The 24,831-nt window shown below is 44.3% G+C and overlaps 1 protein-coding gene across 1 annotated transcript in view; it reads left to right on the top strand.

Moving 5' to 3' along the window:
- Positions 1–24,188, top strand: part of LMX1A (LIM homeobox transcription factor 1 alpha) — a 152,681-nt gene extending 128,493 nt beyond the window's left edge. The window contains exons 4-8 of the mRNA XM_037740477.1: positions 12,591–12,763; positions 15,598–15,675; positions 17,921–17,990; positions 20,018–20,188; positions 22,018–24,188. Of these exons, the coding sequence (XP_037596405.1) occupies positions 12,591–12,763; positions 15,598–15,675; positions 17,921–17,990; positions 20,018–20,188; positions 22,018–22,178 (653 nt within the window). The 3' untranslated portion in view covers positions 22,179–24,188. The remainder of the gene's footprint in view (positions 1–12,590; positions 12,764–15,597; positions 15,676–17,920; positions 17,991–20,017; positions 20,189–22,017) is intronic.
- Positions 24,189–24,831: the final 643 nt, after the last annotated feature.

Below are 24,831 nucleotides of genomic sequence, written 5' to 3'. Positions count from 1 at the left end.
TTTGTGCTTTGTGAGAGGTGCGTGACTTTGAATTCATCGGTCTTCCAAACAGAAGGGCTGTTCAGCACTTTGCCTCAGTCCTGGAAATAGAGGGAATAGAGAGATGGAAGAGGGCACCTTGAGCATGAAGGTAAAGGAGAGATGAAACATGATGCAGATTCCTTTCAGGGGCTTGCCGCCTGCTTACCCACTTGGCTGTCCACCACTCTGGTGCTTAACAGCCATTGTACTGATAGAGAGGAGACAGACCTGGCACTGTGCTTGGTGGCATAATTTCCAATGATGCACAAAAGCCATCCCTGTGCCTGCCCATCTTAGGTTACTTTATACTCGTCCTCACCTTTTCCTCCAGTCATACCATTATTTTTAAAGATGAAAAGATGGCTGTAAAAAAAAACAACAGTTTCCATTGTTCCATAATTATCAAAACTAGCAGCAATCATTCTGAAGAGTGGGTTGAAATAGTTGAAAAGGCATGAAGATTCCGTTGACTGAAAGTAAGAATATGATATGATTGCTCCCACCTCTTCAGAAGTTCTTACCCAAACGCCCTGTGCATGCCTGCAGGAGTGGTTGTGTACGGCTGGGGAAAGAGAGGGAGAAACACTCTAGATCAGTGATTCCAAAGGTGTGGTTCCTGGACAAGCAGCAGCAGCAGCATCACCGAAACTGGGAAATGGTTAGAAAGTCATGGATCCCATCCCAGACTCACTGAATCAGCAACTCAAGTTTTCACCAGCCCCCGATGTGATTCAGGGGCATGATCATTTTGAAAACCACTGCCTCAGAGTCCAGACTATAATTACAGTGGTCTTAGGTTCAAGCCTAACAGGGTTCAAGTCTAACCCCTATTTCAACAATAAGCTCTATCTTTTACAAGTAATGGCAGTATTGGAAAGAAAAGTTTTTAATGTTAGAAATTCAAGGCTAACTAATTACACAACGTGTTGGTACTGTCAGCAACGATCTCATCAACATTGAGATCATCTTGAGACACTCAATTTCACCTAAGGGTAATCACCATAAAAAATTTCCAAATGGTTGTAGTGTAGTTCACTACATACAATTATAATCGGTTTATATCAATCTAGGGCAAGCTTTTCTTGCAAAAAATATTTATGCTTTCCTCACTTAATCTTGTGTTCTCACCCATGATGAAGCATGGCCATGGGAAGGTCTGTTCAAGATCCCTCAGTTGGGAAGGGCAGCCCAGCCTGCCAGGGCTGAGGGCCTCCTGATCCAGTGCTTCCCTCCTTCCCCCAAGCTGTCCTTGAAGACTATGTGTTGCAGTCACATGAGGACTGGCTGGATGACAAATTGCTGGTTGTATGTGCTCCACAGTGCTGTCCAGGTGTCCTATTTCCATTTTATTTTCTTCAGTCTCCCTCCTTCTCTCTATCCCTAATTAGCATAATTTGGGGTTTCTTTTTTTCATGATGTCCTCTCCTGTCTTCCTATCAAAACATAACTGGATGCATACTAATGAGAAGGTGGACCATTGGTAGCATGAATATCAGTATGAAAGAGATTCAGATTGTAGTTCAAGAGAAATAAATTTCATCCCAGGCGAACTCTAACTAGGGAGGTAGCTAATAGTTTCTATAGTCACTGGAAGTTGCTGGTTGGCATTGGTGAATTGATTTGTTAAAAAACAGAAAGGCAGAACTCTACAGTGCATTTGTTTGTTCAATGCATTGCCAGGGTGACCTTTGGTTTATTTCTGTTCATTCTGTATGAACTGAAACACAAGCTATTCAACAGCTAATTATTAATCTCCTGAGTACTCAGTATGTTATTGTGTTGTGGAGGATACAAAGATGATTTAGACTTGATCTCTGTTTTCTGGAAACTTATTCTAATTATATAGTAGATACTGAAAATTATAATGCTGATGAAAATTAGCTGGTATTTGTTAATTTCTTACCATTAACCAAGTACCATAAACACTGTACTCCATTTAATTCCTGTGACTGTCTTGTTCAGTAGGTACTTTCAACAATCCCGTTTTATAGATGGGGATACCTAGACTTAATACAGAGGGAATTTTTGCTGTATTAGTCTGTTCTTGCACTGCTATAAAGACATACCGGAGACTGTGAAATTTATAAAGAAAAGAGCTTTAGTTGGCTCACGGTTCCAGAGACTGTACAAGAATCATGGAAGCATCTTCTTGGCTTCTGGGGAGGCCTCAGGAAACTTGCCATCATGGAAGAAGGCGAATGGGGATCCAGGCATCTTACATGGTGGAGCAGGAGCAAGAGAAAGAGGAGGGTGGTGTTACACATATTTAAACAAACTGATCTCACAAGAACTCACTATGATCATGACAACACCAAGGGGGATGGTGTGAAGCCATGAGAAACTGGCCCACCTTCAACACTGGGGATTATGATTCAACAAGAGATTTGGGTGGGGACACAGATCCAAGCCATATCATTGGCCAAGACCACTAGCTAGTAAATGACAGAGCAAAATATTTGAGTCCAAAGCACCTCTCTTAATCACCCTGTTATACTGCCTCCAGAAGTAGGTCAAAACAGAATCTTTATATTGATGTAGTGCACTGGTTTTTTAGAAAGTTTGTACTTAGAGCTTATGTTACTGTTTCCACTAGAATGGTTGGAGAATGATGTAAGACAACATACAAAATTTTATTCTCGTATGAATATGCTTGAGTAACTAAAGTATTTGAGATAGAGAAACACGTGCTCTGGGTATTTGGAAAGGGAAGAAATTACCATGGACAGGAGCTGAGGGAGCCTGCAGGGAGCAGATAGATTTGGACCTCCCTGTTAGCACGGAATTATGACCTTAAGAAGCCTGTCTCACTCCCCCAGTCATTCTTTATCCCATTGCTCTGTTTTATTTCCTGTTTTCCTTTATTCACCATCTTCTCCCATTAGAGGCAGGAAGGCAGAGACTCTCTTGATCTTGTCCATTCATCCTCATTCTGGATCTAGAAGAGTGGCTACACGTAGTAGGCACACTGAAGCTGGAGTTGTTGAATGATGGAATTTTCCATATGAGGAGTTTGAATTTCTTAGCCAATGGGGATATGTAGTAAGTTCATGGACAGCCAAGAGTCATAATAAAAATATTTAAAATATCTTACACTTTATTACCTTTTCCAAAGCGCGTTTATCTACTGTGTCTGTACCGTGTTCCTAACAATCTGATCAGGGTAGATTGACAGTTCTTTATTCCTTTGATTTTGCAAATAGAAAAGTAGGCCTTGGAAAGGTTCAGTCATTTTTTTTTTTCTTGAAGTGTATAATTTAATAGTGTTTAGAGTATTTGGAGTTGTACAATCATCACAGTCAATTTTAGAGCATTTTTCATCTCCCCCCTGGTCCCGCCCACCAAAAGAAACTCTGTATTGATTAGCAGTGAATCTCAAACCTCCTCCGAGTCCTAGGCAAGGCTAGGTCATTTGCCTTAGGTCACACAGCTGGTGAGTAGTGGAGGTAAGAACAAAGGCTAGGTATCTGACCCCCTTTTCCCCGATCTTTCGGATAGCCTGTCAGTGGTTTACGGAATGGACTGGAGTGTGAAGTCATAGACCCGGCTGGGTATAAGCCTTGGTTTTCCTCTCCAAACCAGCAGAGGGCCTGATCAGGAGCCACGGTGTCCAGGAACCACCGTGTCTAGGAACCGCGGTGTCTCAGCCAAGCACTCAAGCAGTCTGATCAGCTGTGGTCATCCAGGCAACCTCTCTGTGTGTTTAAGACCACAGTAAATTTGACCAACAAGGACTCACTTTTGTGATGAGAACATTTTGAGTGTTAGTCAACTTACCCCACCTTCCTAGCCACCTACAGGATTGTTGTCTTCGTCCTTTTCGATTTGGAGAGATAACCCTTTGTCTTCCATCCTTTGCCTAGAAACAACTTTAATTTTCTCAGATAATTTATCCTTCAAAGGACTAGTAGTTAGTGTAGCAAAATTGGGCTACTCCAAAGAGAGATGCTATTTGATCCACTTAAGTTACTTCCTAAACTGGACAAACACACTCAAACCATATTATATGAACCTAATACAATGTCATGCATATAATACTCCAAGCCTAGCGAACCATAGGGCAGCTGGATTAATGAGCTTTTATCTAGACTGAGCTCTGAGCCCCAAACATCTGAATCAACTTGTTATGAGCTCTACAGTCTCCTTCTTGGAGGCTGGCCAGATAAAAACAAAACAAGCTATGGTTTCAGTTAGTGTATTTACCCGGGCTTGATTTGAATACAGTGATGTTGGTGGGTTATTTCAGTTGCCAGTATTTGCACTGTCTGACAAATCTATGTGTAGGTACCTGCAGTATACACCCGTGCTTATCAGTTTGGACTACATATGGCCATGTTTTTATTAGACAGGAGAGATAAAGAGATGGGAAAACTGAGAGAGGGAATGATGGAGAGAAAGAGAGAGAGAGGAGTGAGTGTGTGTGTGTGTCTGTGTGTAGAGGGGAGACAGAGCTAAGGTAGGTGTTAGCTTAAGATCTATTCAAATGTGAAAAGGCCTGAAACTGATGCAAATCAACAGTCATTCTACCAATCAGTCCCAATACTGTCCTGTTTCCCTGAATACCTCCCAAGCACAAGGTCTCCCTTCATGAGCACCAGCCAGCTGAGGAAAGCAAAGGGAGAGGCATCCAGGCCGTGGCGGGCTGCCAGCACTCAGAGTGGAGACACACAGCTCCCCTTTGGGGCCTGCCTGGACGTCTGAGCTGGAATGCCCTGCCTCTGACCTGCCCGGCCCCTCCCCCTGCCTGGCACAGAAACCCCCATCTGCAGTGGACATCTTTGAACAAAGGTGTCTTTCTTGGGACCCTTTACCTGCGGCCTGACTCTGGTGTGCAGCTTGGTTTCTGTCTGCTCTGCTCCCGGAATACTTAGTGCACCGTGCTTGGAGATTTTCCCTGCATTCGCCCTGGTGGGGATTGCAGTTGCAGGGCAGGATAGTTGGGGGGAGTTGAGGGGAGACGGGTGGGTCTGGGGAGATATGAGGATTTAAAATAAGCTCTGCCTCTTTTGGACTGAAAAGAATAGCTTTTCCAGCAGGAGCTCAGGGTCAACCTTTCACCCCCTCCAGAAAGCTTTCCCTTTCTTTCCTCACTCTTTAATAACAATAATGCTGCCTGCAGCTAGACAGCACCTGATATTTTACAAGCTCCAGGTATCCTTGGATCTTTACAACAACCCATGAGGCAAGTCAAGCAGGCAGAGAGATATAGGGGTTGAAGAAAGAGCAACCCAGCTGTGTGTGCTTGGGCAAAAGATCACCTTCCTTTCTTCTTGGGCCTCAGTTTGCTCATCTGTGAAAAACCAATAACAAGGTATTTCCTGCCTCGTGAGCTTGTGGTAGAAACAGTGAAACAATACAATTATAAAGTGATGCCATGTCAAGTATTAGGTAAACATAAGGATTTTAAAATTCATCTCATAGGTAAAGAAATTGCATCTCAGAGACGTGAGGAATCTTATCCAAGGGTACACAGCTTAGTAGCAAAATTAGGACTAAGATCCAGGTCTCCTATTTTACAGCCAAAGTTACTTTCCACCACTCCACATGCCTTCCCATAGAAAGAGTAATCTGTCAGTGGTTATTAGTAATTAATGGGAGACAAAGTATTTGATTTTCCACACACTTGACCCAGGGCATGTACGGGTGACTGTTATTTGCTTACTATGTCTGATATGCTAGATAAACCGCCTGTTTCTTTCCTCTCTTCAGGGGTTCTCTGGGCCTGGTCTTGGAAGTAGACGAGCCCTGCATGAAACCTGACCCTGCCACCTATGCCCTGTGGCTGTTGGGACAGATCCCTGAACCTCTTTGAGGCCATGTTTATTCCTCGGTTAGGTGGATTGTTCCAATAAGACCTTCCATGCCATGAAAGGCTGCCTGAGGCCCCAAAGGGCCCACACTCGTCTCTGTACATACCTTCTCCCTTTCTTTCCCGTCCTTTGTAACACCTGCATCCTCCTTTTGGGCTTTCTAAATCCTCTCCTTCCTTACCTGTAAGTCTCCTTCATTCATTAACTTCTCTGGCTCATTGATACTCCTCTTTTCTAAATGCTCACACTTTTTTTTTTTTTCAGTTTTTACTATGCCTGAAAAACTTAACCACATACACTTTTATATATTTTATTATCTTTCATATGCCAACTCACTCTAACTCAACTTTATGTTTTTTAAGAGCGAGCGGTTCTTCTTTTTTATCCCCTCACAGTGCTCTACCGTGCTGAATGTGTAGTGGAATGCCAGGAATGTTCATATTTGAGGAGCCTCCCTTCCAGGTCAATGTCTTGCCTCCATGCCATTAAGTATTCTGTGCCCTTGGCATAAAGTGCCCTCTCTCTCCTTTTCTCCCTAGCAACTCCTGGTCACCATTTGTGTCATTCACTTTCAGCTCAGGTGACACCTGCACTGTAAACCTTCCCCTAGTCCCCTCTCTTAACTCCTCTGCACAGTTATTATGTTGGTGCTGGGTCTTTCTCCTCTGTTAAGCACAGATCTCTGTGAGAGCAGAGGCCGAATCTTCATCATCCCTGGATCCTAGGATTGTCCTTGTGCAGTGCCCCACACATGAGCCCATAATAAATGCTTATTAAATGTAAAAGTAAATGAACAAGTTCCAAGTCAGATCTTTTACCAGAAACTGTTTTTGGTCTGAGTTGACACTTCCTTGAAGAACTATGTGTCAGATAGTTTTAAAACAGTAGCTACATGGACTTTGCTTTTCTAGAGAACTGCACTTTTTGCCTCTTAGATTTTAAATGCTGTTTTGAGTTCATTGCATTGAAAGTTAACCACTGCTATTCTCAGGGAGAATGGAACTCTAGTCCTGTAGTGCAGGACAATGACTGAAATAGCTTCCTATATATCCTGTCTTCATAAATTCCTCCCTTCTTTCTTTCCCTCCTCCCTCCACTCAAAACAAATCCCAGACCCTTCCTCTACTCCCCTTGTCTAAAAGACATTTATGAGGCTCATCACTGGGGAAGCATCTGAGGCCCGTTCCTGCCTCTCCCTTCCCTAGCATGAAGGTTTCTCATCCCCTCCCTCACCTTCACCTCCTGGGCCAAGCTCAGATATCTCTTACCCTGTTTATGGGCTGTTGGGATTTTTCCAACAACCTGAAATGAATCTCCGAGGCCCCACAGGTAGTGCAGCTCTGTCTCCAAGCCATAAACCATGGCTGGGTCTTTCATCTGCCATTGCTTATGTCATAAATGAGTGGGAGGAACAGCGAGGGAAGAACAACAGCCCTGAACCATTCCAGATTTTTTTTTTTTTTTTTACAAGAAAGGGGAAAGAAAGGCCCTGAGAAACATGTTCAAACTTTGTGCCAAGCAAATTCATTTCACTCTGGTAGGCTGTGCGTGGAGACTTAATCTCTGGACTTCCCCACTAGGAGTCAGATTTATGCTGCGTTTGTGTCTAAATGGCCTCCAGGGATGCTGACATTTGTTGTTGGAAAGCAGCGAGTGGTGTTCCTTTCATCTCCGCTGAGGGGTGTCAGCTTAAATTATGAGAGATCGCTCCGGCCTGCATCTGGGAGTGGGAGTCTCTGGCAAGGGAGAGGGGCTGCCTCTCCCTGCACTTCACTGCTCTGCTGTTTAAAGGTTTTTCTTCATCTTCTGTTCTCCAGTACTCCTCTTGGTTCTGGGGGAAATCTCCTGGCTCTTTTAGAAATTTCCTTTCTCATGAACAAATCGATCAGTGTAAATTTTAGGCACTGCGTATTTTCATGGAGAAGCTGAGATCTGAGTCAGGCAGGTCTGCCGCTGCTGAAACCGAAAACAAAAACCTCAGGGAGCGCCCCAGGAGCAGCTTGGAAACTCCTGGGAGAGTCAGAGGGTACCACTATGCCCGTAATACATGCAACACAGTAGGTGGAAGCTGGGTGATGGTTAGCAAGGGTCCAGATTCCTGTTGGTGGCTGGGTTGTGGCGTCTGTCTGTACTTTGAGAGGCACCAAAAAGCTCCTCTATTCTTCCATCATCAATCTACCTGGCTTAGATGTGCCAGGATGCCCAAAATTCCACATTGGTGACTGTTGAGTAGCAGCATTTCTTATTAAATGCATATATGTTGTTGGCTGTGGGAGAGAACACGTCAAACCATGCTAACCATGAGCAGTGCTTCCTGCCTCCAGAGTCAGAGCCTGGACGAATGGGATGCAGGATGTGTAAGTTTCGTTGGAGAACAGGAGGCTGGAGAGGTCTAGGGCAGGGGTCAGCAAACTATGGCATGCAGGCCAAATCTGGCCTGATGCCTGTTTTTGAAATATAGTTTTATTGGAACACAGCCGTGCCCATTCATATTGTCTGTGGTTGCTTCTGTGCTACAATTGCAGAACTGAGTAGTTGCAACAGAAACGGAGGCATGCAAAGGCTACACTATTAACTCTCCGGCATTTTACGGGAAATGTCTGTAGACTCCTGCTCTAGAGCACGAAGTGCTTCTTAGAAAGCAAAATGGAAGATGTAAAGAGTCAGTGAGTGAGAAGAGCATGAGATATTGAATAGCAGGAAGGAGGACTCAAAGAAAGAAAATATACCACAAAAGCAACAGAAACACTCCAGAGACAAACTACTGCTACTGCTGCTACCGTTGACCCTGAGCAACATGGGTTTGAACTGTGCAGGTCCACTTATTTGCGGAGTTTTTTCAACCAAATGTGGACAGTATTCAAGGGCTGTGAAACCCGCATATATGCCCTGTGGGAGACCCACTTTTCCTACAGCCGGGTTAGGCAGGGCTTATGTGTGGGACTTGTATATGCACAGGTTTGAGTATATGCAGTTGAGTAGATGCAGGGGTCCTGGAGCCAATCCCTCGCTCCTTTCCCCTTCTCTTTCTCCTCCTCCTTTTGAAAGCAAATGTGTTTTTCTCTTTTCTTGTGGGGATATGGAGAGAGGAAAGGAGCAGCCACCTGTTGTGCTCGCCACCTCCCGCCAAAACAGGCCCCAATGGCTAACCTAGGAGGTGTTCTCCTCCTCTGTCTTCTCTGTTGGTTCACGGTGGCACGGCAGTTCTTTGGAGATACAGATATGTCCCAGGTAAGGCTGAGTACAGCCCTAGGAAGAGCCCAGAAGGCCCTCGGCCCTCCTGCCTCTGAACAAACTTCAGAAATTGCACCTTCCTCCTGCAACCAGCTCCAACTCCCCCTCCCTCTGTTGCTCTCCTTTCTCACAAGCACACAGGCACAGTCCACAAAACCAGCTCTCTATGTTGGCTGGGGTCCTATCTGCAAAGAGAGAGAAATGAACACCTGTAGTGTAAAACCTTAACGGAGACCCACCCCCATTGATCCGAGGCTGTAATTAACTGACAGCACACATCAGAACTAAGACTGTCTTCTATGTTGAAATAAGGATAATGATTATTATTGTTATTTACTAAATACCAATTATTTCTGGATAGTGCTAAACCCTTTACATATATCATCCCATTTAATTCCAACAACATTGTTACTTTCCTTGATGAGAGAATTGCGTGTTGAGAATATGTTCAGAATCAAGCACAGTAACTGCCAGAGTTAGAATTTAAGCCTGAGTTTATATAACTCTAAAGGCCATGCTTGTAGATGCCATGTCACATTGCTTTCCTGGATGGTGTCAAAATAAATGAACCATTATCATTGTTTTAGACTTTACATTTTCATTTGTTAAGTTCTCCAGCTTATCAATATACATCTGCATCAAACTATGTGAGGAATGACTGTAAAAGGATCAATGCAAGTACCGTTTTATTGAAAAGACTGGTATGAGGCATGAGGTTTCTGGAGACAACTGCATTTTAAAATATATTCTATACTGGGGATTTCCCAGCTCTCATTTGCGGGCCTGGCCTGCAGACTCAGCCTCTTTTCTTGACTACCTTGAAGGAGACCTGCATGATCCCTGGAGTGGGGTATTAGCTCCATTTCCTCAGAAATGTCCCGGAAGTCATCACTAGTGCTACAGGATCATCGGTTTCACCCCAGGGGAGTCCACCACCAGCAAGAATTGCTGGCCTCACTAGACACCAAAGTTTGGGGTGTCTCTGAGCAGTGGGAGCAATGGGGTCTAGCAAGGGCAAATCTGTGCAGTCAATGCCTTTCTTTTTTTTCTACCTTTTATCCTCTTGTGGGGTCTTCTTATTTTCCTGAGGCCCTTAGTTCTTAAGTGCTCATGTTTTCCTTGCCATTCTGAAACCCTTCTAGAAAGATTTTATAATTCCTTCATACCAAGGTTATGTCTGAGATCAGCTTACCACATCACCCCCGGGAAAACAGCAACCTCAGAGTTGAAGATGCCAGAGTAGCAACCCTTTGTCAGGAGGATTCTTGCTTTAACTCTCTTCTTTAATTTTGTGGGGGCTTTTATTTGTACTATTGAGAGGGGTGAGGCAGAGGGAGAAGACATCCTTTTCACGTCATCTATTAAGAGCCTCCTGAGTGCCAGGACTGTATTAGTTGCTTTATACACAATAATCCTACTTCTGTGATACTCACCGTGTGGGTATTATTGTTGTTGGTATGTAGGTACAGAAACCAAGGCTCAGCGACATGACATAACTTGCACAGGGCCATACTTACAGCATGGGAGCAGAACTGGTATGAAACCTAGGCCTGCCTGTATCAGTCCCTTTTCAGTTATATTGAAAGAGCCATGTCCTCAATAAACTCACAATTTAGTGTTCCCCTCATGTTGAAACTTGTATGTTCAAATGTTCATGAAAGAAGAAGCCATTGTCCTTTTGGACATTAAATACATTTTTTTGGCTCTGGCAGAGCCAAAAATGAGAACTCAGTTAATGTCTACACTAAAACAGCATATGCCCATGAGTATCCTTCACAGAGGAGGGCAGGAGGAAAGAAAAATGGTGTGTAGCTCACACACAGTGGGTCCTTTCACCTTTGCTTTCTTGAAGTGGACAGAAGGGACTGGCACAGGGGAAAGCCATTGAGACAAAGATTTTCACTGGAAAAAAGAGGGCAGCTGAGCTCTGTGAGCACACAGAGAAAAATGAGGTTCTTGTTAGACCATTTGGACATAGAATTGCCTATGGCTTTTATTATTATTATTTTGTTTTGGAGACAGAGTCTCACCCTGTCACCCAGGCTGGAGTACAGTGGCGTGATCTTGGCTCACTGCAACCTCCACCTCCAGGGTTTAAGCAATTCTCCTGAATCAGCCTCCCAAGTAGCTGGGATTACAGGCACGCACCACCGTGCTGGGCTAATTTTTTGTATTTTTAGTAGAGAGGAGTTTTGCCATGTTGCCCGGGCTGGTCTAGAACTCCTGAGCTCAGGCAATTTACCAACCTCAGCATCTCAAAGTGCTAGGATTACAGGCGTGAGCTACCGCACCCAGCCTGCCTATGGCTCTTAATGCCAAAAATAAAAAGCCTCTCTCACACCGGTATATCCCAGACCCTAGAAGCACCTTCTCAGGAGTGTGATGTCTGTGGAATGCAAGAAGTAGCCTTGAAGAAATGTGACATATACTAGAGGTTTTATTTATTTATTTATTTCAAAGTTAACCCTTGTGTTGTTCACTGCTTACAGAGTTGAAGTAATTCAAATAGTTAGACCATTACTTTAACAGTAGAGAGTTATTTACTTTACAGGCAAGCAATGTTGATGAATTATCAGTGTTGTCTGTCCATTCTGAGTTGTCTGTCCTGGCAGTTAATCTAATGCTTTTCTCTATGGCCTTTTTAACCATAATATTTTCTACCACTTGGCAGTAAGTAGAGTTTCAGACATAGTGTCTAGGTCTAGTCTTAAAAAATGACGTCTAAGAAATAATACTAATTATCAACACTCATTGAGAACTTACATGTCAAGGTTCATTGGCATTTAGGGCACTCAGTGCTGTATTAGTATAAACTCATTTAATCCTCAGCAACCCTAATGAAGTAGATTCTCTCATATCACTATTTTGCAGAAGAGTACATTGAGTCTCAGAGAGTTAAGTAACTTGCTTGTATTGATCCGTTTTCACACTGCTATAAAGACATACCTGAGACTGAGTAATTTATAAAGAAAAAAGGTTTAATTGACTCACAGTTCTACATGACTCGGGAGGCCTCAGGAAACTTTCAATCATGGCAGAAGGTGAAAGGGAAGAAGGCAGGTCTTACCATGGCAAAGCAAGAGAGAGAGAGTGTGAAAGAAGCCACACACTTTTAAACCACCTGATCTTGTGAGAACTCACTCACTGTCACAAGAACAGCATGGGGGAAACCGCCCCCATGATCCAATCAGGATCCCTCCTTCAACATGTGGGGATTTCAATTCTGGGGACCCAGAGCAAAACCGTATCACTGCCCAAGGCCATACAGCTGGTAAATGTGGAGCCAGGATAACGTGCTGTGATAAAGCCCGGAAGTGTAATGGTGGACTTTCTGCTGCCTGGCTCTGGGTTTTAGAAATATTTTTCTTAGCCTCTTCCTGGAAGCTTTCAAATCAATACCACACAGGTTATTACTCTCATACGTAAAGCCATCCTGGAAATGTGGACCCGGAGGCCGTGCTATGGAATAACATACAGCGACAGGAACTGGCTTTCGGGGACTCACAACATTGTCTTTGCTTCTTTTAGGCAAAAGTGATGATGAAGAAAGTCTTTGCAAGTCAGCCCATGGGGCAGGGAAAGGAACTGCTGAGGAAGGCAAGGACCATAAGCGCCCCAAACGTCCCAGAACCATCTTGACAACTCAACAGAGGCGAGCATTCAAGGCCTCATTTGAAGTATCCTCCAAGCCCTGCAGGAAGGTACAGGAGGGAGCAGGGAGGAAAAGGAGCTGGGCCCCACTTCTCTGTGTGCACTCAGACCCCTCTGGGATCTCAGTGGGCATTGGGGGTCAGAATGGTGAGGAAGGCTGTTCAGACAGAGCCTGCACATGTGGCTCGAGCCCTGTTGGAGACTCCAGAGATCACTAAGCTGTGGCCAGGTGGTTGTAGACCCTCCTTAAGCTTTCATGCATGCACACCAACTCCAAATGGCCCCTGGCTCACACCTTTCATTTCATGAAGAGCAGAGGGAGCAGTGACAATGATAGGTGCCTATTGTGGTGTAGACCCAGACGCTGGAAAACGAAGAGTATAAAAATACAGTGGCTTGCAGTATGTACTCTTTTTTGCATCTGGCTTTTTCCACTTGGTGTGGTGATTTGGGGATTCATTCATTCCTTTTTCAGCATTCTGCTGTATAGGTGTTGGTTTGTCCATGCACCTGTTGATGGGTGTTTGGGTTTTTGGGACTATTTCAAATAGGACTGCTGTGAACAGTCATGTAAAAAAATACGGTGGTTTAATGAAACAGGAGTCTATTCTCTTCTGTCACAGTCCAGAGGTGAGCAAGGCAAGACTGGCAGGTGGCTCTGTTATCCATCTCCTGGGTCCAAGTGGCTGCTCCCATTGTCACCATGTTTCCAGTCACGAGGGTAGGGCAAGAGGAAATGGAGGGCAAGCAGCCTACTTTGTAAGGTGTATCCAGGGGTTGCTCAAATCTTTTCTATTCATATGTGTTGGCCAAAATTTAGTCCTGTGGCCACATTTCCTATAGGGGAAGTTAGAAAATGAGTCTATCTTAGGTGACCAAGCTAAAACTTTATGATTCAGTTTTTCATAGGAGGAAGAGAGAATAGATATTCGGGACAGTTAGCAGTCTCTGCCATAAATAGCAGTATCCAATTTATTAAGTACTTGTCATTTATTGACTGCCTATCATATGCTGAGTATTATCTTTTACACAATAAAGAGAAAATAGAGTATTCTTTATTGAAATTCATAAAGGAAATATATTTTGAAAAAAGTATTATTTTTCCTGCATCTTTTTCTGTATTAGTCAGCTTTGTGATAGATAAAAAAACAAAACAAACAAACCAAAAAACCCAAAACAAGCAAAGTCATTGTGGCTCCCAAGAAATATGTGTTTTCTTCTCTTTGGCTGTGCATTGGCTGTGGCACAGCAGGGTGCAGGTTCCAGCTCTCTCCACCTGTCATTTGAGGGTCCAGGCTGAAAGAGCAGCCCCCTCCTGAGCATGCTGTTCTCATGAGGACAGCAGGAGGCAAGAGGTCAAGTCAAAGTGGGAAGCCCATTGAAAACCTCTTGCTGAATATCAGACACATCACATCCCATGGGCCAAAGCAAGGCATGGGCTTAGCCCAGCCTAGGTGCAGTGGTGAAGCACACACCCACCACAGAGCAGGGGAGGGAAGAAGAGGTATTTGTTGAGCAATAGGCCAGCCTTTCACAACTTCTGAACTTTGGAAACATTCAGCTGCAGATTCTCCCTTTTCCTGCCCTTGCCGGTCCTTACGCTCCAAGAGAGGTACTGGTAGAAAATGAAATGCCCCCAAATTGGGCTTGTACCAGGACAAATTATGATCTTCTTTATTCAATTCTGTGTATACTAAACTCCCAGCCTATGTATGCCCTTGTGTTGGGTGCTTGTCCCCAGGCAGCTTCCAGGTAACCAACAAGAAGGAGATTCGTGTACACATTATTATGGTAGCAGAGAGGAGGCTCTGAGGACTGTAACAGAGGGGCAGCCGGGAACCAAGTGAAGGGAAAGGTCACTTCGGTCTGATCAATCAGGCAAGGCTTTGAGGAACAGGTGGCTTTTGAGCTGGGCCTCTGAGGAATGGATAGGGTTTCAGCAGGTGGAGGTGGGCCCCTGTGCACACTCCTATTTTAGTTGGCTTAGCAGAAGGATGTGTTGTAAAAACCTGCACTAATCATTCCCCTTCTAAGCCTTGCCCCAAGTGGCATGATAAACGGGAAGCATTTCTCAAGGCCTCCATTTGCTCTACTCACATGTTTATTCAAGAAGCTCTTTCAATCCAAAATCTAATCAAGAGAGGGCAGTGTTTCTCAGGCCCCCTCCGAAAATCTGTGCTTTTTGCCCCTTCTCTTCTGACACCTTGCCAGCCCCTCACTGTGTGCCTGTCTGGTGGGCAGATGTTGAAATGCACCCCTTTGTTATCTGGATTCCAGTCGTCCTGTCTCCGCCACAGCCCTGTCACACGTGCCCACCTCAGAGCTGTCTACCTGGCTCTGCTGAGTTTCAGATGACTCTTGTCTCATTCTCTTTGGGCAGGGCTCACTTGGGGTAGCAATGAATATGGATATTTGTGAAACACCCTAAATTACTCAGAGATATGAGGGACAAAACAAAAAATTTAGGTCAATGAATTTAGGCAAGAGAGGAGAGCAAAAGAGAGCCATTTGTTTTTGTAAAGTGATTTTCACTCTCAGATCTCCTTAAGTAGGTTGATGCATATGCATGGCTTATAGCTAAAGCTCAACAGACTAATGTCTAAACTACTTGAAGCCTCATTTCCAGAGCAAGAGAAATCCAGAAGCCCTTCTTGAGAATGCATACATGAATTAATAATTATTCTTTTCTTTCTTTACCTGGTGAAGAACTCTGCCTAAAGGGAAGCAATGTTCTTGTGTTTGTGTTTATGCTCAACATTAACAACTATCCAACTCCTAGTGCAGATACAATCTTTTGGCCTCCTCATCTATTATATAGGAAGTGTTCTACCTTCTACCTTGAGACACCAATGTGTCTATAATTCTCATGTTCAATTTTTCCAAGGTGAGAGAGACTCTGGCTGCAGAGACAGGGCTGAGTGTCCGTGTTGTCCAAGTGTGGTTCCAGAACCAGAGAGCGAAGGTAACCTGCTTCTTCCTTTTATCTTCCTTGTGTTGCTGGTTTCCTGAAATAATCATAGTAGGACATTGTTCTTGCTGCCAGGTTTTCTCACCTTTGCTCATTAGAGTAGTTCTCTTGATTCAGAAATTCTGTTATCCATAATTATTTTGGCCACAGCAGCCCTGCAGTAGGGGAGAGAGAAGGCATTCATTTTAGTGAAATGGCTTTCATATTCCTAGGGCCATGACTGTGAATTTGGCCAGCCACGTGTATGAATAAATGCCTTTCTTTGTCTTTTGGTAAAAGCATGTTCTTTAATTTATATTTATTTAATGCAAATACCAGAGTTATTTTAGAAGTAGCATGCATATGGCTGGTCCAAGACAACATTATGACACAGTAGAATGAGTACCTTTTCTCACTTCTACCAGGTCCAACCCTCACTAATACAGGCCCAAGCTGTCGTACTGTCCTCTGGATCCGACCATGCTCTATATTCCCCCATCATGGTTTTAGTTTTAGACCTTTTACTCATTCATCTTCACACCTCTAAAAATACATATGTCCTATGCTGTTTCTCAAGAGCCCTGATCTTCAGTGGATGATATGAGAAAAAAAAAAAAAAAAACCTCTATATTTCCTCTGCTCTTACACTACAGCAATCAGCACAGAATGCTTCTGTGACAAAATATATGGTGATATTCTCTATATGCCAAGCAAGCGATCAATTGTGCATTGGATACCAACTGGGTGTCTTCCAATTCTGGAAACAGTGTCAGAGTTCACAGGTTGAGAGTTCAGTCCCACAAGACTGCCCTCCTCTTCAGATGCCAATTGCAAGATCCAGGTTGTTTTTTTACCTGTGCTTCTGATCAACTGGCTATAAACTGGGATTCCCATGACCCACTCCTTGAGTTTAATTAATCTGCTAGAGCAGCTCACAGAACTCAGGAAAATACTTACTTATATTTACTGCTTTTTATAAAGGATATTACAATGGATACAAATGAAGTGATGCATATGGTAAGAAATGGAAGAAGGGTGTGAAGCTTTCATGCTTTTCTGTGCACACCAGCCTCCAGGAACCTCCATGTATTCAGCTGTCTGGAAGCTCTCTGATCCCCATCCTTTTGGGGTTTTATGGAGGCTTCATTATGTAGGCATGATTAATTAAATTGACCACTGATGGTCAACTTAACTTTCAGCTCATCCCTTTTCCAAAGAGGTTTAGGGGTGGGGCTGAACGTTCCAACCATCTAATCATACCTTGGTCTTTCTAGTGATCAGCCTCCATCCTGAAGCTACCTAGGGGCTGATAGCTGTCAGTCAACCATTAACATTAAAAAAGACATCACTTTGGAGAGAACAAAAATTTTAGGAATTGTATGCCAAAAAAAAAACAGGGGCAACAAAAAAAAACATATACTTTACAGTATCACAGGTTATCTCATGATTTGTTCCTGATTGGTTAAGGTAGCATTTCCCTAACTGATGTCCTCAGAACAGGGCTGTTGATGTGTTATTCCACCAGAGAAAGACTCCATGGTGCAGTATGTTGCAGAGCCCCTATAGCCTGTAGATTCATAGAGCACAGGGGCACATTTAAAGCTCTGAGAGATCTTACAATAAAAATTTTTTTTACAGAAATCTAGTGTTTCCTACACACAGACACATACATACAATCAAAGTATATGTCAACATCTCATGGAACCCTAATGTTCTATGGAACACAGTTTGAGAAACATTGGGTTAAAATATTCCTTCAGGGAAGCTTGCGTGTTAGTGGGGTGCTTTGGAAGAGGCATGAATCTCTAGGTAGGCTCATCTCAAACGTAAGGGCCAGCAGACAGGGAGGGGGAAAGGAATGGCCTCTTGACTCACCCCAAATCATACCCTGTCAGTATCCTCTTGTTCCATATGTCTAGGCTGTGCTGTAGACTTCACAGTCACACACTTATTACCTAATGTAAAACTGTCACAACACAAGCAGCAAGTTTTATTTGCTGAGTGAAAATCCCTGTTCCTGCTAAGACAAGCTGCACCCCTGCTTCCCAGCCAGCTGTCTTTATACTGCTGCAGAGTAGAAGAGCTCTCAGCAATGCTTGTTGCACATGGGGTTGGCCACTGTGGCTCCTTTACTAAGTAAAAACTAGAGCTTTGCAAACAAGCCCTCTCCCTGGGAAGGCATTGCTTCCAGGATCCCCCTTACTGTGTGAACATGCTGCAGTTCACCTGACTTCTAATCCTATGGTCCTCTCCTTATCAGATGAAGAAGCTGGCCAGGCGACAGCAGCAGCAGCAGCAAGATCAGCAGAACACCCAGAGGCTGAGCTCTGGTAAGCTGGTGCTTCCTCCCAGGCAGTTCTGGCTGGAATCCAGGCTGTTCCTACCAGGGGCCTCCCACTCCCCAGCTCTTTGAATGACATATCTGGACTCAGTGAAGCCCAGACCACACCCGTGGGAGAGATAAGGCCTTCAAGGAAAGACTGAGCCGTGAGGAACTTGTGAGAGGGTTGAGGGTGCCTGAGCTGCAGGCTTAGAACTGCTGATTGGGGATGGCACTAACCTTATCCACAGTGTCCGTGCCTGATCCCACCACAGTGTCTGGGGGAATGTGTCAGGACTACTTGCAAAGTCACAGATACGTTCAGTTTCTTATCTTGCTTAGTTCTCCTTCCAGCCTAATTGATTTAATAGAAGACACCTTGGTGACTTGCCTCTTTCCAAAATAATGTAAAGTAGTAAAAATAATGATAGTAAAATAATAGTGCCCTCCTTTGTTGAGCACTTTTGTAGATCGGTGTTCTCACACATGCTGACTTGATTTTTACAGCACCCACTCCTGGAGGTGAGTGAAGAAGTTGTTATTATCCCCATCTCACAGATGAGCAAAGAGAGGCTCTGTGAGACTGAATGTGGCCCTAGACCAGTAAGGGATGGGGCTGGGCCTAGAGCTCTAACTGTGTTCCACAGGCCTGCTGCCTCTTCTTTTCTACCCAGAAGTACTTTTCAACAAATCAGGGTGATATGAGGACTAGGGAAGATGGTAAAGAGGAACAGACTGTGGGATACTTCATGGAAGTTAAAAGAAAAACAAAAGCAAGAATTACTATATTAAAACAAGGTCATTCTTAAAGGATATACACCCTGCTCCCCAACTCAGCTATCCAGAATGCCTTGAATGGTCTGTATCTTAGAGCAGGGCTTCTTACATTTCAATGTGCATGTAAATCACCTGGGATTTTGATAGAGTGCAGATTCTGATTCATAAAGGTCTGGGTGGGCCCAAGATTCTGCCTTTTTAATAAGCTCCTGGGTGGTGCCATTGCTGCTGGTCTGTGGACTGACACTTTGAAGTCTGTGGAATGTGATCCTAGTTCTCAGGCCGCTCCACAGAGCCTCTTCTCTTCATATGGACTCTGCTTTGTGCTTGACACTGGGTCTATGCTTAATCTAGAATGTGACTTTTGCAGCAAGAGTTCCCTTAGTATCTTACCTTCTAGACTAAACAGTATGTTAACAACAAGGTCTATGTTTAGGGAGAGAAGAAACAAAACAGGGCATGGGTGCAGGAAAGGGTGGAGCAGCCAGCAGGTGAGATCTGAATTCTGCTCTCAGCTCCACCATCAGTCTTTTTATGTGGGACCAACTTTTCCTTGTGCCTCAGGCTGTGTGCATCCCTAGGGTAGGGCCATAATGCCTGTGGGTCCTATCTCACAGGTCCCCTGTGCATTTCAAAGGGAGAAGAATGCATTAAAGCATTATGAGAACACAAACTCATATTGCTTTGGACTTCGTTTAAATAATTCTAAAGGCAGCTCCAAAGGTAGACTTTAGAAAGCGGAGGCTGGTGGGAAATATGGCCTCTGTTCTTCCCGTGTTCAGAGAACCTCAGCAAGATGTGGAGGCAGGAACTGAATCCCGCTTTTCTGATAAAATTCTATCTACAAGCATAGTAATTATAATTTCAAAACACACACCCAGTCCTATGGAATCTTCCTATCAGCCCCATGAGGTCAACTGGGTCAGTGTCACAACTCCCACTTGACTGATGGGCTCATAGTGGGTTGTCGTAGAAAGATCCTTAGATTCATCTATTCTAGTGACTGCCAAACATGTGGCTAACATCAAAACCTTTTGCTGAAATGATATGTTTCAAGGATGTGCTCAAAGTTCAACATCCCAACCCCTACCCTATTCCTATCTTCCAAGGTGATTCCTGATGGCCTCTGGTAGGACAAAGACTAGAAGTCCTGATGTCACCTCATCCCATTTTATTTTATAAACAAGCAAATCAGGACTCAGGGAAGTCACATGCCAGGCTGCACATTAAGAATGATCTGGCTTCTTCTTTGTTCCACAGCTCAGACAAATGGTGGTGGGAGTGCTGGGATGGAAGGAATCATGAACCCCTACACGGCTCTGCCCACCCCACAGCAGCTCCTGGCCATCGAGCAGAGTGTCTACAGCTCAGATCCCTTCCGACAGGGTCTCACCCCACCCCAGATGCCTGGGGACCACATGCACCCTTATGGTAAGAGGGACTCAACCCCCCCCCTCACCCGGGCCCTCTCACAACTTGTGTGGGTTTCTCACTCCCTCCTAAACACATCTACACAGTTCCCAGATGCTCACTGAAGCTTCAAAGCAGAATAATGCACCCTACAAGATACTGCTAGAGTCACCTAACCAATGGCTACAGGACAGAGACCTACATGCATGTATGTTCATTAGTGACACTTCAATTTATCTGGTTTTCAAAGCTTCTTGTTTGTTAGTTTTAAACAGGAGGTTGTGTCTCCTTATAGACTTGCTTGTTGTGATAGAATTCCACACTCTTGTGCTTCATGCCAGATATCAGCAGTATCAGTGCTACAGAAGGGCTTCATTAGGCAAACATTTACCTAAAGAAGAAAAAGATATAAAAAGCACAGAAAACAAATTTCCTAACTGGACCATCCTACTATGGATACTAATAGATGCTCTAATATAACTTGTGAAACATAAACTGACTTTTAAGGTGAAAAGTATCTCCCTTATACCCACCCCACCCCACCCAAAATAGCATTGATTTAAATGCTGTGTATGTGTATAGCTGAGACTCTCCCACTTACCCAGCTGTGTGCTTAAGCTAGCGGACAACAACCAGGGGCCTGAGGACCCAGGGTAGGGCCTGGGTGAGTTCTGGAGTGAAGGCTCAAGTTCAACCTCAGCCAAGTATAGGCCACCACATTTTTATACAGAGATGGTTAGTGGTATATGTCATGCATTGGTCTATACTGTGTAATCTGATAGATTACACTGATAGTTAAAAAATAATTTTATGCAGCAAGCCTTTAAAACATTAGTATCAGAGATTCATGCCACAGCGCATAGATTTTGTCAAACAACTTTTTTGCCTTCATTAAAAAAAATTCTGTTGTTAAAATCACCCCTACCTTCCTATATCACACATTCGGCAAACATTTATTAAGATTTGGCCCTTGACAAGCCCTTCATTGGTCCACCCCGTTCGTTGGATATTCAGTGATATTTACCCTCTTGGCTTCCTTAGAAGGCATGGGTCACATCTGTACCATTCTTCACTTCGCAGCTGTGGGAAAACAGGGTAAACATATTTTTTCCAAATTCTTTTCAGAGTCTCAGGGGTTGTGTTACATAAAGTATCCCTGTGATTGAGTCCTTTAATAAAATGAATATTTAAAGCCCCATGACAAGTTGTGTAAACTCCAGTTTTCACCTCACCCATTTACTTGGTGCAGAGGCAGAAAATTCCTTGCCTCCAGGTCCTGGTTGCAGTGATTCCTCAGCTGTTCCACTATTGTGCCCTACTGGCTTCCCTATCAAAGGTATAAATTAGTTGGAGGTAGGCACCTAACTTTCCTTTTCTTTGTGTTAAAAATTTTGGGTAACAGCAGATAGTATGCCCCTGGTGGTTGAAAGAACAGATGTTATCACAGGAGTTTTCATTAGCCTCACTGGAAGAGCTTTTCTGTTTTTTGCTTGTTGGTTTTAGCATCCTTCCTTCAAGCATCATTTTTGAGGCCTAAGTCCTGTAGGAGCTCTGCCCTGTCTCTCCACCCTCTGGTGACATGTCCTGCCTAGCCTCCACACTCCCTGTCTAGACACTGTGACATTTGCTTATGCCTCACTCAATTTAGCACTTTGTCGTATCCCGGTTTAGATTGTTTTTACTTGTCGCACTTTGAACACGAGCCCCCTAAAGAGAACATAGACTTTTCATAGAAAGCTTTACCTGGGGCATGTTGTCAGGCAACACTTGTTGAATTCAGCTGAATATCCCAGCACTGAAATGAATCACTTCTTCCAGACCCTCATGCCAGTGTTTCGTCTCCATTTCAGGTGCCGAGCCCCTTTTCCATGACCTGGATAGCGACGACACCTCCCTCAGTAACCTGGGTGACTGTTTCCTAGCAACCTCAGAAGCTGGGCCTCTGCAGTCCAGAGTGGGAAACCCCATTGACCACCTGTACTCCATGCAGAATTCTTACTTCACCTCTTGAGTCTTCCCCTAGAGTTCTGTGACTAGGCTCCCATATGGAACAACCATATTCTGTGAGGGGTCACTGGCTTTAGGACAGGGAGGCCAGGGAAGAGGTGGGTTGGGGAGGGAGTTTTGTTGGGGATGCTGTTGTATAATGATATGGTGTAGCTCAGCATTTCCAAAGACTGAATACATTATGGATTGCATAGTTTAATGTTTCTAATAAGAGTCTTAGCGTTAGATATGAAGATGTGTTTATCATTAAGGACAGGGACTTTTAATATAGATATTCTCATGCAAACTAGATACTTAGGGACTCCTAACAACTTCCCACCATGTTGGGGAAGCTTTTGTCAAGAGGTGCATATGTCTATCCATCTACACATCCATAGACAGAAGGACAGATAGATAGATGTGTGTGTGAGTGTGTAACCTTTCATATTTTACCCTCAAAGTTTATTCCTAATTATAACAGACACCAACTGTACAGCAAAAGTAACTTTATTTTCAGTGTGAACTATATTTAAGGAAATGTTTGATGCACTTAAGTTATAAAATGAGATAATTTACTTTTATAAACTTTATTTTTAGTTTGATGAGACTTGTTGGCAGGGCAGAGAGGGCTGCTCCACCTAGCCCCATAGCTTTGAGTGCTTGGGTTCACTCTGTTTTCAGAGTGTCTTTCAGGTCTGGAAAGCAAGTCTGTATGGCTGACAGTGTTCTCTCTTGCATTCTTGCTCTCTTTGGGGTTGAATCATTAGGCTGGGATGGGACAGAATAATCCCTGATCATGTTCTGAGAAAATGTAAAGCCCAGACTCCGGGGCTTTCATTTACATTCTGACAAGTGGTTGTTGGGCACCGCTAGGAAGGCTGGTTCAGCTCTTGAGTTTTAGCATCTGCAAGTGTGGATGAGGTTAACAGTATGTACCTACCTCAGTGGGAAATACCAAGGCTTAATTCATCCCCAGGATGCATGGGCAGGGCTGAGAATCATATCTGATATTTGTTTAAGATACAACCAGGCCACTCACTTGGCAAAGGAGGGTATGTAGGGTTGCAGAGCTGGAGGGCTCCTGAACTCCTGAGGGCGGTTCTGCCTGCTCAAGTCCCTCTGCAAAGGCTGTGCTGGAGGAGACACCAGCTCAGAGCAGCACAGAGGGATGCCAGAGTCCTGGAGTGGGAAGGAGGCGAAGGCTGAGGGGACAGAGGAGGGCCTGGTGGTGTTCTAGAGCAGGGGTGGGCAAACTCCTGCCTGCAGGCCTGCTTTCTATGGCTTGCCAGCCAAGGATGGTTTTTACATTTTTTTGAGGTCATTTTAAAAAAAGAGAAGAAGAATATATAACAGGCTGTCTGTGGCCTGGAAAGCCTGAAATATTTGCTATCTGTATTGTCTGGCTCTTGAAAGGAAAAGTTTGGGGCCCTTTGCTTTAGAGGTTCTGTTTCTAAATCACCTCATGGAGCTCACAGAGGCAGAAGGGCCTGGTGGAAACCCTTGGCTCTTCCTTCCAGCTCACTTTTCTGATTCTCGGCACAGAAGACCCAGCAGCCATTGTGCATGGGGACAGTTCCACACCCTGGTCTCCAGTTATGGTGCTAGGATGGGATCCTTCTGTGCTAGGAAGCCTCCTGGGAACCCAGAATGAGTTGGTGGGGAAGACAGAGGGTTACTGTGGACCCATCTGAGAGGGGCCAGGACAGGCTTGGCCTCACTGTTGGGATGTCATTGGAGACTTGAACACAGAGACACATCCCTATCACTCTGGCAAGGCCAGAGGGAACATGTCCCCTTATGGTACAGTCTACATTGTGTGATTTTTGTGCTCTTGTTTATAATTTATGCAAATCACCAAGAAACCCAAACCAGTCTGGTGAGTGAAAATTATGCAGATGCTGTATGACCCCACAGGTTTCTGTGGAAAAGACCAGCTGGAGAATGTAGCAGATACTATGTGAGTGAAAATGAATAGAGATCCTTATTCCACTCCTTAATGGCATACCAAGATGAAATTAAAAACCTCTTACAAATGTGCTGTTGTTTTTTCAGGGGTGGCGTGGTGGGCAGGGAACCAGGGGGACGTGGGAGTTTTGTCTACAAAGCCGTGGGGATGAGCTTATAGCGAAGCTTTGAATGACTGGAAAGGGTGACTACAGCAAAACATAAGGAAAAAAGGGTCTTCAATTTCTTGCCAAGATGGACAAAGATGCCAGTCTTTACAAAACACCCCACAGAGGGAGGCAGTGGGAGCTTTCCACCACCACCATGAAGTTCCCTCAGGGCAGAGCAGTTTGCGATATGTGATGAGGAAACATTTGCTTGGACATCAGAACAGAGTGACAAGGCAGGAGAAGGATTTCTCATGCAGGACCGAAGGCCAATGCCTAGCCAGCATGGGAGAGCCAGGAAGCAGACAGTGGCTCCCTGACAGAGTCTCGCAAAGTTCTCAACAATTTTAAATGTGATATATGGTGGGCAGTTAGGACTATGGAGAAAAGAAGTCAGGAAGCAATGTGGATGTAAGACCAGGAGACATACTCACAGGGTAGTATTAAATTTTGTCTGTTTTCTTTCCCATTTGCAATTGTTCAGATCCTGCAAACCCCACCTCTGGCTCACCCACCATATGTTAGAAGCTGGCTCTTCCTCTTGCTGAGGGGCTGGAATGAGAGAGA

Source organism: Cebus imitator, unplaced genomic scaffold (assembly GCF_001604975.1).
Source record: "Cebus imitator isolate Cc_AM_T3 unplaced genomic scaffold, Cebus_imitator-1.0 Scaffold84, whole genome shotgun sequence".
In the NCBI taxonomy this organism is placed as follows: Eukaryota; Metazoa; Chordata; class Mammalia; order Primates; family Cebidae; genus Cebus; species Cebus imitator.
This window is presented reverse-complemented; position numbering and strand designations above follow the sequence as displayed.